The 18936-nt window shown below is 45.5% G+C and overlaps 1 protein-coding gene across 1 annotated transcript in view; it reads right to left on the reverse strand.

The window, feature by feature from the left end:
* Nucleotides 1-4280: 4280 nt before the first annotated feature.
* Nucleotides 4281-18936, reverse strand: part of LOC148454632 (uncharacterized) — a 33927-nt gene continuing 19271 nt past the window's right edge. The window contains exons 3-4 of the mRNA XM_088460697.1: nucleotides 7479-7616; nucleotides 4281-4520 (exon numbers count right to left, since the gene is read on the reverse strand). Of these exons, the coding sequence (XP_088316823.1) occupies nucleotides 4390-4520; nucleotides 7479-7616 (269 nt within the window). The 3' untranslated portion in view covers nucleotides 4281-4389. The remainder of the gene's footprint in view (nucleotides 4521-7478; nucleotides 7617-18936) is intronic.

The following is an 18936-nucleotide window of genomic DNA, read 5'->3' on the forward strand; positions in this document are numbered from 1 at the left end:
GAGAGATAGCAAAAACATTAGGTGTGGCCAAATCAACTGTTTGGAACATTCTTAAAAAGAAAGAACGCACCGGAGAGCTCAGCAACACCAAAAGACCCGGAAAACCACGGAAAACAACTGTGGTGGATGACAGAAGAATTATTTCCCTGGTGAAGAAAATCCCCTTCACAACAGTTGGCCAAATCAAGAACACTCTCCAGGAGGTAGGTGTATATGTGTCACAGTCAACAATCAAGAGAAGACTTTACAAGAGTGAATATAGAGGGTTCACCACAAGATGTAAACCATTAGTGAGCTACAAAAACAGGAAGACCAGATTACAGTTTGCCAAACAACATCTAAAAAAGCCATTACAGTTCTGGAACAACATCCTACGGACAGATAAGACAAAGATCAACTTGTACCAGAGTGATGGAAAGAGAAGAGTATGGATAAGGAAAGGAACTGCTCATGATCCAAAACATACCACCTCATCAGTGAAGCATGGTGGCGGTAGTGTCATGGCTGCCAATGGAACTGGTTCCCTTGTATTTATTGATGATGTGACTGCTGACAAAAGCAGCAGAATGAATTCTGAAGTGTTTCGGGCAATATTATATGCTCATATTCAGTCAAATGCTTCAGAATTCACTGGACGGCGCTTCACAGTGCAGATGGACAATGACCCGAAGCATACTGCAAAAGCAACCAAAGAGTTTTTTAAGGCTAAAAAGTGGAATGTTATGCAATGGCCAAGTCATTCCCCTGACCTGAATCCGATTGAGCATGCATTTCACTTGATGAAGACAAAACTGAAGGGAAAATGCCCCAAGAACAAGCAGGAACTGAAGACATTTGCAGTAGAGGCCTGGCAGAGCATCACCAGGGATGAAACCCAGCGTCTGGTGATGTCTATGCGTTCCAGACTTCAGGCTGTAATTGCCTGCAAAGGATTTGCAACAAAGTATTAAAAAGTGAAAGTTAGATTTAGGATTGTTTAGTTTGTCCCATTACTTTTGGCCCCTTAAAAAGTGGGAGGCACATATAGAAACCATTGTAATTCCTACACCGTTCACCTGATTTGGATGTAATTACCCTCAAATTAAATCTGAAAGTCTGCAGGTAAATCACATCTTGTTTGTTTCATTTCAAAGCCATTGTGGTGGTGACTAGAGGCCAAAATATGAAAATTCTGTAAATGTCCCAATATTTATGCACCTGACTGTAAATGATAATAATAATATATATACTGCTGTAATATTCACACACACATAGAACCAAAATCAATCTATCTTCAAGGGAAGTGTATTAATTGGACGAAACGCGTTGGGGACTCCTGGTTCCACCTTCCATGAACTTACCTTTTTTATACACTCAGATAAGCCATTTTTTTTTATTCCTCTATTTTTCTATTCCTGCATTTTTTATGCTGTTTTTTTAACATCTCTTGGTGGCATATTTTATATTATTTATTGTATGTATATTGCTCTATATGCCTAGGGTATTTCTGTGTTCTAGTTAAATTCCCCTTTCTATATTCTCACAGTTTATGTATTAAGTTACTTATACTTATATTGTTACTGCTACTGAACTGCACGTATATGCACGGTCTGCCCTTTATATTGTATTTTGCACACATGCCCAGGTTCTGGAATAGTATATCTCTATTATTGTTTGTATTTTTTGCAATATTGCACTTATTAGCACATTGAGAGCTTTATTTCAGTTTCGTTATTCACACATTTTTATCAACAAATCTCCATTGTTATCCTATTACTGATGAGCTGACACCCAAACCAATGTGGAGTGCTTTGTATTAAATATTAACTTACTATACACTTAGATACCTTAGTAGTACGGGTTGTTCCAACTTTGAAGAAAGGGTTCTCATTACTCTCTGGCGCTATAATCTCCTATATACTTTATATATATATATAGATAGAATGATTTTGGTTTTATGTGTTTGTGAATATTACAACAGTTTTCAAACTGGTTTACGCACCAATTGATATCCCACCCCCCCACCCCCCACTTCTGCTCCATCCGTCCCGGGGGGGGGGAGGGGGCCAGGTCTTTTTTTGCCAGTACCGGGTCCCCATAATTTCTGATGGCAACCCTGCCCGGCTTACATGTGACCCTCTCGCTGTGTGTGTGACCTAGCTTACATGTGAACCCCCTCGCTGTGTGTGTGTGACCTGGCTTACATGTGACCCCCTCGCTGTGTGTGTGTGACCTGGCTTACATGTGACCCCCTGCTGTATGTCTGTGTGACCTGGCTTACATGTGACCCCCCTGCTGTGTGTGTGTGAGAGACCTGGCTTACATGTGACCCCCCTCGCTGTGTGTGTGACCTAGCTTACATGTGACCCCCCTGCTGTGTGTGTGTGAGAGATCTGGCTTACATGTGACCCCCCTCGCTGTGTGTGTGACCTAGCTTACATGTGACCCCCCTGCTGTGTGTGTGTGAGAGACCTGGCTTACATGTGACCCCCCTCGCTGTGTGTGTGACCTAGCTTACATGTGACCCCCTGCTGTGTATGTGTGTGAGACCTGGCTTACATGTGACCCCCCTCGCTGTGTGTGTGTGAGACCTGGCTTATATGTGACCCCCCTCTCTGTGTGTGTGACCTGGCTTACATGTGACCCCCTCGCTGTGTGTGTGTGTGATCTGGCTTACATGTGTCCCCCTCGCTGTGTGTGTGACCTGGCTTACATGTAACCACCCCGCTGTGTGTGTGTGACCTGGCTTACATGTGACCCCCTCGCTGTGTCTGTGTGACCTGGCTTACATGTGACCCCCTGCTGTATGTGTGTGTGTGACCTGGCTTACATGTGACCCCCCCTCGCTGTGTGTGTTTGTGTGTGTGTGTGACCTGGCTTACATGTGACCCTCTTGCTGTGTGTGTGTGACCTGGCTTACATGTGACCCCCCTCGCTGTGTGTGTTTGTGTGTGTGACCTGGCTTACATGTGACCCCCTGCTGTGTGTGTGTGACCTGGCTTACATGTGACCCCCCTCGCTGTGTGTGTGTGTGTGACCTGGCTTACATGTGACCCCCTCGCTGTGTATGTGGCCTGGCTTACATGTGCCCCCCACACTGTGTGTGTGTGTGACCTGGCATACATGTGACCCCCTCGCTGTGTGTGTGTGTGTGTGACCTGGCTTACATGTGACCCCCCTCGCTGTGTGTGTGACCTGGCTTACATGTGACCCCCCTGCTGTATGTGTGTGTGTGACCTGGCTTACATGTGACCCCCCTCGCTGTGTGTGTGTGAGACCTGGCTTATATGTGACCCCCCTCTCTGTGTGTGTGACCTGGCTTACATGTGACCCCCTCGCTGTGTGTGTGTGTGATCTGGCTTACATGTGTCCCCCTCGCTGTGTGTGTGACCTGGCTTACATGTGACCCCCTCGCTGTGTGTGTGTGATCTGGCTTACATGTAACCACCCCGCTGTGTGTGTGTGACCTGGCTTACATGTGACCCCCCTCGCCCTGTGTTTGTGACCTGGCTTACATGTGACCCCCTCGCTGTGTCTGTGTGACCTGGCTTACATGTGACCCCCTGCTGTATGTGTGTGTGACCTGGCTTACATGTGACCCCCCCTCGCTGTGTGTGTTTGTGTGTGTGTGTGACCTGGCTTACATGTGACCCTCTTGCTGTGTGTGTGTGACCTGGCTTACATGTGACCCCCCTCGCTGTGTGTGTTTGTGTGTGTGACCTGGCTTACATGTGACCCCCTGCTGTGTGTGTGTGACCTGGCTTACATGTGACCCCCTCGCTGTGTATGTGGCCTGGCTTACATGTGCCCCCCACACTGTGTGTGTGTGTGACCTGGCATACATGTGACCCCCTCGCTGTGTGTGTGTGTGACCTGGCTTACATGTGACCCCCCTCGCTGTGTGTGTGACCTGGCTTACATGTGACCCCCCTGCTGTATGTGTGTGTGTGACCTGGCTTACATGTGACCCCCTCGCTGTGTGCGTGTGACCCGGCTGACATGTGACCCCCTCGCTGTATCTGTGTGACCTGGCTTACATGTGACCCCCTGCTGTATGTGTGTGTGTGACCTGGCTTACATGTAAGCCCCCCTCGCTGTGTGTGTTTGTGTGTGTGTGTGACCTGGATTACATGTGACCCCCTGCTGTATGTGTGTGTGTGACCTGGCTTACATGTGACCCCCTGCTGTATGTGTGTGTGTGACCTGGCTTACATGTGAGCCCCCCTCGCTGTGTGTGTGACCTGGCTTACATGTGACAGCTATATGAATATTTGTAGATACTTTTTTGGACATTAGTCTATTTTCAGAATAATGACACGTTTTTTTTTATCTGATTTTATTACATGTTTAAACAGTGGCTCCATCTTCCAGTTACTGACTCCCAGATGCAGTGCGCCCCTAGCTGCCATCTCAGTTATTGCACGATGATGTCTGGCAGCAGGTGATAACTTTTCTGTTGTGCTCATATTGGACTTTGGAAGCTTTAGCTTTAGCGGATTCAGCTTCACACTTCTCCTTTGTGGTGCAGGAGCGTCCCCAGACTGCAGGAGAGAGAGGGAGAGTCAGAGGGTGAGGACCCCGCAGGTGCAGGAGGGAGAGTCAGAGGGTGAGGACCCCGCAGGTGCAGGAGGGAGAGTCAGAGGGTGAGGACCCCGCAGGTGCAGGAGAGAGAAGGAGAGTCAGAGGGTGAGGACCCCGCAGGTGCAGGAGAGAGAGGAAGAGTCAGAGGGTGAGGACCCCGCAGGTGCAGGAGAGAGAGTCAGAGGGTGAGGACCCCGCAGACGCAGGAGAGAGAGGGAGAGTCAGAGGATGAGGACCCCGCAGGTGCAGGAGAGAGAGGGAGAGTCAGAGGGTGAGGACTCCGCAGGTGCAGGAGAGAGAGGGAGAGTCAGAGGGTGAGGACCCCGCAGGTGCAGGAGAGAGAGGGAGAGTCAGAGGGTGAGGACCCCGCAGGTGCAGGAGAGAGAGGGAGAGTCAGAGGGTGAGGACCCCGCAGGTGCAGGAGAGAGAGGGAGAGTCAGAGGGTGAGGACCCTGCAGGTGCAGGAGAGAGAGGGAGAGAGGGTGAGGACCCCGCAGGTGAAGAGGGGGGGGGAGGGAGAGTCAGAGGGTGAGGACCCCGCAGGTGCAGAGAGGGAGAGTCAGAGGGTGAGGACCCCGCAGGTGCAGGAGGGAGAGTCAGAGGGTGAGGACCCCGCAGGTGCAGGAGAGAGAAGGAGAGTCAGAGGGTGAGGACCCCGCAGGTGCAGGAGAGAGAGGAAGAGTCAGAGGGTGAGGACCCCGCAGGTGCAGGAGAGAGAGTCAGAGGGTGAGGACCCCGCAGACGCAGGAGAGAGAGGGAGAGTCAGAGGATGAGGACCCCGCAGGTGCAGGAGAGAGAGGGAGAGTCAGAGGGTGAGGACTCCGCAGGTGCAGGAGAGAGAGGGAGAGTCAGAGGGTGAGGACCCCGCAGGTGCAGGAGAGAGAGGGAGAGTCAGAGGGTGAGGACCCCGCAGGTGCAGGAGAGAGAGGGAGAGTCAGAGGGTGAGGACCCCGCAGGTGCAGGAGAGAGAGGGAGAGTCAGAGGGTGAGGACCCTGCAGGTGCAGGAGAGAGAGGGAGAGAGGGTGAGGACCCCGCAGGTGAAGAGGGGGGGGGAGGGAGAGTCAGAGGGTGAGGACCCCGCAGGTGCAGAGAGGGAGAGTCAGAGGGTGAGGACCCCGCAGGTGCAGGAGGGAGAGTCAGAGGGTGAGGACCCCGCAGGTGCAGGAGAGAGAAGGAGAGTCAGAGGGTGAGGACCCCGCAGGTGCAGGAGAGAGAGGAAGAGTCAGAGGGTGAGGACCCCGCAGGTGCAGGAGAGAGAGTCAGAGGGTGAGGACCCCGCAGACGCAGGAGAGAGAGGGAGAGTCAGAGGATGAGGACCCCGCAGGTGCAGGAGAGAGAGGGAGAGTCAGAGGGTGAGGACCCCGCAGGTGCAGGAGAGAGAGGGAGAGTCAGAGGGTGAGGACCCCGCAGGTGCAGGAGAGAGAGGGAGAGTCAGAGGGTGAGGACCCCGCAGGTGCAGGAGAGAGAGGGAGAGTCAGAGGGTGAGGACCCCGCAGGTGCAGGAGAGAGAGGGAGAGTCAGAGGGTGAGGACCCTGCAGGTGCAGGAGAGAGAGGGAGAGAGGGTGAGGACCCCGCAGGTGAAGAGGGGGGGGGAGGGAGAGTCAGAGGGTGAGGACCCCGCAGGTGCAGAGAGGGAGAGTCAGAGGGTGAGGACCCCGCAGGTGCAGGAGGGAGAGTCAGAGGGTGAGGACCCCGCAGGTGCAGGAGAGAGAAGGAGAGTCAGAGGGTGAGGACCCCGCAGGTGCAGGAGAGAGAGGAAGAGTCAGAGGGTGAGGACCCCGCAGGTGCAGGAGAGAGAGTCAGAGGGTGAGGACCCCGCAGACGCAGGAGAGAGAGGGAGAGTCAGAGGATGAGGACCCCGCAGGTGCAGGAGAGAGAGGGAGAGTCAGAGGGTGAGGACCCCGCAGGTGCAGGAGAGAGAGGGAGAGTCAGAGGGTGAGGACCCCGCAGGTGCAGGAGAGAGAGGGAGAGTCAGAGGGTGAGGACCCCGCAGGTGCAGGAGAGAGAGGGAGAGTCAGAGGGTGAGGACCCCGCAGGTGCAGGAGAGAGAGGGAGAGTCAGAGGGTGAGGACCCTGCAGGTGCAGGAGAGAGAGGGAGAGAGGGTGAGGACCCCGCAGGTGAAGAGGGGGGGGGAGGGAGAGTCAGAGGGTGAGGACCCCGCAGGTGCAGAGAGGGAGAGTCAGAGGGTGAGGACCCCGCAGGTGCAGGAGAGAGAGGGAGAGTCAGAGGGTGAGGACCCCGCAGGTGCAGAGAGGGAGAGTCAGAGGGTGAGGACCCCGCAGGTGCAGGAGAGAGAGAGGGAGAGTCAGAGGGTGAGGACCCCGCAGGTGCAGAGGGGGGGGGAGGGAGAGTCAGAGGGTGAGGATCCCGCAGGTGCAGAGAGGGAGAGTCAGAGGGTGACGACCCCGCAGGTGCAGGAGAGAGAGAGGGAGAGTCAGAGGGTGAGGACCCCGCAGGTGCAGAGGGGGGGGAGGCTTTTCTCAGTGCTTAGTGCAGCAATGCAGGAAGCTTTATGCTAAGATGTATGACATAGAGTTGCTGGAGAGGTGATGTAATAACTCATCCCTCCGCTCATCTCCAGTGCTGCTGTGATATGGAACTGGAGCAATTACGGGACTGCTGCATAACACATAGCGCCATCCTGAGGACAAACGCTGAAGAGCTCATCTTCTCATCACTTAGCAAGTGTCCCATAATGCTTCACAACTATCGCTGGCTGTGACAGCAACAATACTAACACACACCACCGCGCTGCTGGGGAAATCTCTGTGTCCCCCATGGTCAGCCATCTTAGTAATAAGTAGTAATAATAACCCTTTATCGGGGGAAAGGCAGGACAAAAGTTGATATTACCATTTGATACATGTACCCCTATATGTGGTACAAGAAGACAGGGGTACAATGTGGATACTCACCCATAATCTGATCGGGGGTGTCACCATCATATGTTGCGGTGTGAACTTTCAAGCAGGTGTCAAAGTTTGGGTCACAGACTGTCGCCTCCTTGAGTGTTCTACATTCAATTGGGTTACTGCAGACGTGGCATTTTATCCCTGTGGGTACAGGAGAGATAGGGGGTATATAACAGGAGAGATCGGGGGTATATATAACAGGAGAGATAGGGGGTATATATAACAGGAGAGATGGGGGGGTATATATAACAGGAGAGTTAGGGGGTATATAACAGGAGAGATAGGGGGTATATAACAGGAGAGATAGGGGGTATATAACAGGAGAGATATGGGGTATATAACAGGAGAGATATGGGGTATATAACAGGAGAGATAGGGGGTATATATAACAGGAGAGATAGGGGGTATATATAACAGGAGAGATGGGGGGGTATATATAACAGGAGAGTTAGGGGGTATATAACAGGAGAGATAGGGGGTATATAACAGGAGAGATAGGGGGTATATAACAGGAGAGATATGGGGTATATAACAGGAGAGATATGGGGTATATAACAGGAGAGATAGGGGGTATATAACAGGAGAGATATGGGGTATATAACAGGAGAGATAGGGGGGTATATAACAGGAGAGATAGGGGGGTATATAACAGGAGAGATAGGGGGGTATATAACAGGAGAGATAGGGGGGTATATAACAGGAGAGATATGGGGTATATAACAGGAGAGATAGAGGGTATATAACAGGAGAGATAGGGGGTATATATAACAGGAGAGATAGGGGGGTATATAACAGGAGAGATAGGGGGTATATATAACAGGAGAGATAGGGGGTATATAACAGGAGAGATGGGGTATATAACAGGAGAGATAGGGGGTATATAACAGGAGAGATAGGGGGGTATATATAACAGGAGAGATAGGGGGTATATAACAGGAGAGATAGGGGGGTATATATAACAGGAGAGATAGGGGGTATATATAACAGGAGAGATAGGGGGTATATATAACAGGAGAGTTAGGGGGTATATAACTGGAGAGATAGGGGGTATATAACAGGAGAGATATGGGGTATATAACAGGAGAGATAGGGGGGTATATAACAGGAGAGATAGGGGGTATATAACAGGAGAGATGGGGGGTATATATAACAGCAGAGATAGGGGGTATATAACAGGAGATATAGGGGGTATATAACAGGAGAGATGGGGTATATAACAGGAGAGATAGGGGGTATATAACAGGAGAGATAGGGGGTATATATAACAGGAGAGATAGGGGGGTATATATAACAGGAGAGATAGGGGTATATATAACAGGAGAGATAGGGGGTATATAACAGGAGAGATAGGGGGGTATATATAACAGGAGAGATAGGGGGTATACAACAGGAGAGATGGGGGTATATATAACAGGAGAGATAGGGGGTATATAACAGGAGAGATAGGGGGTATATAACAGGAGAGATAGGGGGTATATAACAGGAGAGATGGGGTATATAACAGGAGAGATAGGGGGTATATAACAGGAGAGATAGGGGGTATATATAACAGGAGAGATAGGGGGTATATATAACAGGAGATATAGAGGGTATATAACAGGAGAGATAGGGGGTATATATAACAGGAGATATAGAGGGTATATAACAGGAGATAATGTGATATATGTACAGAAAGTAGAGATGTAAGAAAGACTAGTACTACCTATACACTAATATACCATTCCCTAACTGGCCTCTGTGTATTCTGTCACTGGGACACATGATATAGATATAGGAAGGGGGTATATAACAGGAGAGATAGGGGGTATATATAACAGGAGAGATAGGGGGTATATATAACAGGAGAGATAGGGGGTATATATAACAGGAGAGGTAGGGGGTATATATAACAGGAGAGATAGAGGGTATATAAAACAGGAGAGATAGGGGGTATATAACAGGAGAGATAGGGGGTATATAACAGGAGAGATAGGGGGTATATATAACAGGAGAGATAGGGGGTATATAACAGGAGAGATAGGGGGTATATATAACAGGAGATATAGAGGGTATATAACAGGAGATAATGTGATATATGTACAGAAAGTAGAGATGTAAGAAAGACTAGTACTACCTATACACTAATATACCATTCCCTAACTGGCCTCTGTGTATTCTGTCACTGGGACACATGATATAGATATAGGAAGGGGGTATATAACAGGAGAGATAGGGGGTATATATAACAGGAGAGATAGGGGGTATATATAACAGGAGAGATAGGGGGTATATATAACAGGAGAGGTAGGGGGTATATATAACAGGAGAGATAGAGGGTATATAAAACAGGAGAGATAGGGGGTATATAACAGGAGAGATAGGGGGTATATAACAGGAGAGATAGGGGGTATATATAACAGGAGAGATAGGGGGTATATAACAGGAGAGATAGGGGGTATATATAACAGGAGATATAGAGGGTATATAACAGGAGATAATGTGATATATGTACAGAAAGTAGAGATGTAAGAAAGACTAGTACTACCTATACACTAATATACCATTCCCTAACTGGCCTCTGTGTATTCTGTCACTGGGACACATGATATAGATATAGGAAGGGGGTATATAACAGGAGAGATAGGGGGTATATATAACAGGAGAGATAGGGGGTATATATAACAGGAGAGATAGGGGGTATATATAACAGGAGAGGTAGGGGGTATATATAACAGGAGAGATAGAGGGTATATAAAACAGGAGAGATAGGGGGTATATAACAGGAGAGATAGGGGGTATATAACAGGAGAGATAGGGGGTATATATAACAGGAGAGATAGGGGGTATATAACAGGAGAGATAGGGGGTATATATAACAGGAGATATAGAGGGTATATAACAGGAGATAATGTGATATATGTACAGAAAGTAGAGATGTAAGAAAGACTAGTACTACCTATACACTAATATACCATTCCCTAACTGGCCTCTGTGTATTCTGTCACTGGGACACATGATATAGATACAGGATAATGATAGAGGGATGTCATCTAGTCTATCGCTTATTACTGATATAATCAATAGTTTCAACACTTTCTGCCTCAGATGTAGACATTATACTATAAGATGAATGAACAGCCTGATGGGGAACTCTATATGCCATGTGATGTCAATGCAATGCGTGCACACAGACACAGAATATGTACTCACAGAACACAGAATAGATACACACAGACACAGAATATGTATACACAGAACACAGAATAGATACACACAGACACAGAATATGTATACACAGACACAGAATAGATACACACAGACACAGAATATGTATACACAGAACACAGAATAGATACACACAGACACGGAATAGATACACACAGACACAGAATATGTATACACAGAACACAGAATAGATACACACAGACACAGAATATGTATACACAGAACACAGAATAGATACACACAGACACAGAATATGTATACACAGAACACAGAATAGATACACACAGACACAGAATATGTATACACAGAACACAGAATAGATACACACAGACACAGAATAGATACACACAGACACAGAATATGTACACACAGACACAGAATAGATACACACAGACACAGAATAGATACACACAGACACAGAATAGATACACACAGACACAGAATATGTACACACAGACACAGAATAGATACACACAGACACAGAATATGTACACACAGACACAGAATAGATACACACAGACACAGAATATGTATACACAGACACAGAATATGTACACACAGACACAGAATATGTACACACAGAACACAGAATAGATAAACACAGAACACAGAATATGTACTCACAGAACACAGAATAGATAAACACAGACACAGAATATGTACTCACAGAACACAGAATAGATAAACACAGACACAGAATATGTACTCACAGAACACAGAATAGATACACACAGACACAGAATATGTACACACAGACACAGAATATGTACACACAGACACAGAATAGATACACACAGACAGAATATGTACACACAGACACAGAATACGTACACACAGACACAGAATAGATACACACAGACACAGAATATGTACACACAGACACAGAATAGATAAACACAGACACAGAATATGTACTCACAGAACACAGAATAGATACACACAGACACAGAATATGTACACACAGACACAGAATATGTACACACAGACACAGAATAGATACACACAGACACAGAATATGTACACACAGACACAGAATATGTACACACAGACACAGAATAGATACACACAGACACAGAATATGTACACACAGAACACAGAATAGATAAACACAGAACACAGAATATGTACTCACAGAACACAGAATAGATAAACACAGACACAGAATATGTACTCACAGAACACAGAATAGATACACACAGACACAGAATATGTACTCACAGAACACAGAATAGATAAACACAGAACACAGAATATGTACTCACAGAACACAGAATAGATAAACACAGACACAGAATATGTACACACAGACACAGAATAGATACACACAGACACAGAATATGTACACACAGACACAGAATATGTACACACAGATACAGAATATGTACACACAGAACACAGAATAGATAAACACAGAACACAGAATATGTACTCACAGAACACAGAATAGATAAACACAGACACAGAATATGTACTCACAGAACACAGAATAGATACACACAGACACAGAATAGATACACACAGAACACAGAATAGATACACACAGACACAGAATAGATACACACAGACACAGAATATGTACACACAGACACAGAATATGTACTCACAGAACACAGAATAGATACACACAGACACAGAATAGATACACACAGACACAGAATATGTACACACAGACACAGAATAGATACACACAGACACAGAATAGATACACACAGACACAGAATAGATACACACAGACACAGAATATGTACACACAGACACAGAATATGTACACACAGAACACAGAATAGATACACACAGACACAGAATATGTACACACAGACACAGAGCCGAAACTAGGATATCTGTCACCCGGTGCAAGGTAGCAATTTTGCGCCACCTTCCTTCCCGTACCTGGATTTTGTCCTTGCTCCTCCATTAGGCAGTGCACTAGTCAGACGTCCCTGGTATAGTGACTTACATTATTCCACACACCATAATGCCCATTACACATTATGCCACACAATGTAATGCCTATTACCAAAGTGCCACTTACATATTTGCCCGACACCATTGTATGCCCCACAGGAAGGCTTCTAATTACTTTAAAATTACCTGCTCTTTGCCAGGGGGTTTCATGCTCGTTGCCAGGGGGTTACATGCTCATTGCCAGGGGGTTACATGCTCATTGCCAGGGGGTTTCACGGGAGAAGATGCAGCTTTCAGCATCTTCTCCCGGCACTTGCGCTGGCCTAACAGACACTAGAGGTCCAGTAAGGATCTCTAGCATCTGTCTAGCATTTTTGGATGGCCGTTTTTTGACTCTCCAGCCCCCAAGCCACCGTGCGTCATCCCTTTTCACCCACTGCATTCCGGCACCCGGTGCACATGCACCTCTAGCCCCCCCTAGTTGCGGCCCTGCACAGACACAGAATATGTACACACAGACACAGAATATGTACACACAGACACAGAATATGTACACACAGACACAGAATATGTACACACAGATGCAGAATATGTATACTCAGGACACAGAATATGTACACACAGAACACAGAATAGATACACACAGAACACAGAATATGTAGACACAGAACTCAGAATATGTATACTCAGAACACAGAATACGTATACACAGAACACAGAATAGATACACACAGACACAGAATATGTATACTCAGAACACAGAATATGTACTCACAGAACACAGAATAGATACACACAGACACAGAATATGTATACTCAGAACACAGAATATGTATACACAGAACACAGAATAGATACACACAGACACAGAATATGTATACTCAGAACACAGAATACGTATACACAGAACACAGAATAGATACACACAGACACAGAACAGGTACACATAGAACACAGAATAGGTACACACAACAGGTACACACAGACACAGAATACTTACACACAGAACACATAATAGGTACACACAACAGTTACACACAGACAAAGAATAGGTATACACAGAACACAGAATTGGTACACACTGAACACAGATTAGGTATACAAAGAACACAGAATAGGCACACACAAAAGGTACACAAAGAACAGGTACACACAGAACACCGAATAGGTATACTCCAAACACAGAATAGGTATACACAGAATATGTACACACAGAACACAGAACAGGTACACACAGAACACATAATAGGTACACACAGGACACAGAACAGATACACACAGGACACAGAATAGGTATACACAGACACAGAACAGGTACACACAGAACACAGAATAGGTACACAGAACAGGTACACACAGAACACAGAATAGGTATTCACAGAAAAGGTACACATAGACACAGAACAGGTACACACAGACACAGAACAGGTACACACATGACACAGAATAGGTATACACAGAACATAGAATTGGTACACACAACAGGTACACACAGACACAGAATAGCTATACACAAAACATAGAATTGGTACACACAGAACAGGTATACACAGAACAGGTACACAAAGATACAGAACAGGTACACACAGAACACAGATTAGGTATACAAAGAACACAGAATAGGCACACACAAAAGGTAAACAAAGAACAGGTACACACAGAACACAGAATTGGTATACTCAGAACAAAGAAAAGGTATGCACAGAATATGTACACACAACAGCTACACACAGACACAGAATATGTATACTCAGAACACAGAATATGTACACACAACACAGAATAGATACACACAGACACAGAATATGTATACTCAGAACACAGAATAGGTACACACAGAACACAGAATAGTTATACACAGAACACAGAATATGTATACTCAGAACACAGAATATGTACACAGAACACAGAATAGATAAACACAGACACAGAATATGTATACTCAGAACACAGAATATGTACTCACAGAACACAGAATAGGTATACTCAGGACACAGAATATGTATACTCAGAACACAGAATATGTAGACACAGAACACAGAATATGTATACTCAGAACACAGAATACGTATACACAGAACACAGAATAGATATACACAGACACAGAATATGTATACTCAGAACACAGAATACGTATACACAGAACACAGAATAGATACACACAGACACAGAATATGTATACTCAGAACACAGAATACGTATACACAGAACACAGAATAGATACACACAGACACAGAATATGTATACTCAGAACACAGAATACGTATACACAGAACACATAATAGATACACTCAGACACAGAACAGGTACACATAGAACACAGAATAGGTATACACAAAATAGGTACACACAGAACACAGAAAAGGTACACACAGACACAGAATACGTACACACAGAACACATAATAGGTACGCACAACAGTTACACACAGACAAAGAATAGGTATACACAGAACACATAATTGGTACACACAGAACACAGATTAGGTATACAAAGAACACAGAATAGGCACACACAAAAGGTACACAAAGAACAGGTACACACAGAACACCGAATAGGTATACTCTGAACACAGAATAGGTATACACAGAATATGTACACACAGAACACAGAATAGATATACACAGAACACAGAACAGGTACACACAGGACACAGAACAGATACACACAGGACACAGAATAGGTATACACAGACACAGAACAGGTACACACAGAACACAGAATAGGTACACAGAACAGGTACACACTGAAAACAGAATAGGTATACACAGAAAAGGTACACATAGACACAGAACAGGTACACACAGACACAGAATAGGTACATACAGACACAGAACAGGTATGCACAGAACACATAATAGGTACACTCAACAGTTACACACAGACACAGAATAGCTATACACAAAACATAGAATTGGTACACACAGAACAGGTATACACAGAACAGGTGCACAAAGATACAGAACAGGTACACACAGAACACAGATTAGGTATAAACAAAAGGTAAACAAAGAACAGGTACACACAGAACACAGAATTGGTATACTCAGAATATGTACACACAACAGGTACACACAGAGCAGGTATACACAGAACAAGTACACACAGATACAGAATAGGTATACTCAGAACACAGAATATGTAAACACAGAACACAAAATAGATATACACAGAATAGGTACACACAGACATAGAACAGGTACACACATGACACAGAATAGGTATACACAGAACACAGAATTGGTACACACAACAGGTACACACAGACACAGAATAGGTACACACAGACACAGAACAGGTACACACAGAACACAGAATAGGTACACAGAATAGGTACACACAGAACAGAATAGGAATACACATAAAAGGTACACATAGACACAGAACAGGTACACACATTTATTTATTTATTTATTAACAGTTTCCTATATAGCGCAGCATATTCCATTGCGCTTTACAATTGGAAACATTGATAGAACAAAACAGGGTAATAACAGACAGACATAGAGGTAAGAGGGCCCTGCTTGCAAGCTTACAATCTATAGGGAAACAGGCATTGATACACAAGGATAGGTGCTATATATATTGCAATTTGGTCTGGCCAGAATGCAGAGTTTCTTGGTGGCTGCATGATCCAGTCCCATAGGAATGTCGGCAAAATGTCAGGAGTATGTGAAAGAAAGACAATATGTGAGGTTATGTGTGGACTGTGAGAGGGGATGTGATAAGACATGGAAGCTATGAAGGTTATGTGGTCGGTTCTGGAATCTGATAAGCTTGTCTGAAGAGGTGAGTTTTCAGGGAACGCTTGAAGGATTGAAGAGTAGAGGTAAGTCTTATTGTGTGTGGTAAGGCATTCCATAGAGTGGGTGCAGCCCGAAGAAAGTCCTGTAACCGTAAATGGGAGCAAGTAATGCGTGGGGATGAGAGACGCAGTTCTTGTGCTGAGCGGAGAGGTCGGGTTGGGAGATATTTTGAGATGATTGAAGAGATGTATGTTGGTGTAATTCTGTTAATGGCCTTATGTGTAAGTAACAGTATTTTGTATTGAATACGGTAGAAAACTGGCAACCAATGGAGGGACTGACAGAGCGGGGCAGCAGACGATGAACATGACACAGAATAGGTATACACAGAACACAGAATTGGTACACACAACAGGTGCACACAGACACAGAATAGGTACACACAGACACAGAACAGGTACACACAAAACACATAATAGGTACACTCAACAGTTACACACAGACACAGAATAGCTATACACAAAACATAGAATTGGTACACACAGAATAGGAATACACAGAACAGGTACACACAGACACAGAACAGGTACACACAGACACAGAACAGGTACACACAGAACACAGATTAGGCATACAAAGAACACAGAATAGGCACACACAAAAGGTACACACAGAACAGGTACACACAGAACACAGAATAGGTTTACTCAGAACACAAAATAGGTATACACAGAATAGGTACACACAACAGGTACACACAGAACAGGTTTACACAGAACAGGTACACACAGACACAGAATAGGTATACTCAGAACACAGAATATGTACACACAGAACACAGAACAGGTACACACAGAACACATAATAGGTATACACAGGACAGGTATACACAGTACACAGAACAGGTACACACAGAACAGGTATACACAGACACAGGACAGGTACACACAGACACAGAATAGGTACACACAGACACAGAACAGGTATACACAGGACACAGAACAGGTACACACAGGACACAGAACAGGTACACACAGACACAGAACAGGTACACTCAGACACAGAACAGGTACACTCAGACACAGAACAGGTACACTCAGACACAGAATAGGTATACACAGACACAGAACAGGTACACACAGAACACAGAATAGGTATACACAGACACAGAACAGGTACACACAGGACAAAGGACAGGTACACTCAGACACAGAACAAGTACACACAGGACAAAGGACAGGTACACTCAGACACAGAACAGGTATACACAGACACAGAACAGGTACACACAGACACAGAACAGGTACACACAGGATACAGGACAGGTACACTCAGACACAGAACAGGTACACTCAGACACAGAACAGGTATACACAGACACAGAACAGGTACACACAGACACAGAACAGGTACACACAGACACAGAATAGGTACACACAGACACAGAATAGGTACACACAGACACAGGACAGGTACACACAGACACAGAACAGGTACACACAGAAACAGGACAGGTACACACAGACACAGAACAGGTATACACAGACACAGAATAGGTACACACAGACACAGAACACAGAACAGGTATACACAGACACAGAACAGGTATACACAGACTCAGGACAGGTACACAGACACAGAACAGGGATACAAAGACACAGAACAGGTATACACAGAACAGGTATACACAGACACAGAACAGGTATACACAGACACAGGACAGGTATACACAGACACAGGACAGGTAGACACAGAACAGGTATACACAGACACAGAACAGGTACACACAGAACACAGAACATGTAAACACGTACACACAGACAGAGAACACAGAACAGGTACACACAGACACAGAACAGGTACACACAGACACAGAACAGGTACACACAGACACAGAATAGGTATACACAGAACATGTTTACACAGACACAGAACAAGTACACAGACACAGAACAGGTATACACAGAACACAGAACAGGTAAACACATACACACAGACTCAGAACACAGAACAGGTACACACAGACACAGAACAGGTACACACAGACACAGGTATACACAAAACACAGAATAGGTACACACAGACAGGACAGGTACACAGACACAGAACAGGTATACACAGAACAAGTATACACAGACACAGAACAGGTATACACAGACACAGAACAAGTTCACAGACACAGAACAGGTACACACAGAACACAGAACAGGTAAACACATACACACAGACTCAGAACACAGAACAGGTACACACAGACACAGAACAGGTACACACAGACACAGAACAGGTACACACAGACACAGAACAGGTGTACACAAAACACAGAATAGGTATACACAAAACAGGAACACACAGACATAAAACAGGTACACTCAGACACAGAACAGGTATACACAGACACAACAGGTATACACAAATAACAGAATAGGTATACACAGACACAGAACAGGTATACACAAATCACAGAATAGGTACACACAGACACAGAATAGGTATACACAAAACACAGAGGTATACACAGAGCACAGAATAGGTATACACAGAACAGGTACACACAGACACAGAATATGTATACACAGTACAGGTAAACATAGACATAAAACAGG

The sequence above is a fragment of the Taudactylus pleione genome, unplaced genomic scaffold, assembly GCF_031769625.1.
Source record: "Taudactylus pleione unplaced genomic scaffold, aTauple2 ptg000971l, whole genome shotgun sequence".
NCBI lineage: Eukaryota > Metazoa > Chordata > Amphibia > Anura > Myobatrachidae > Taudactylus > Taudactylus pleione.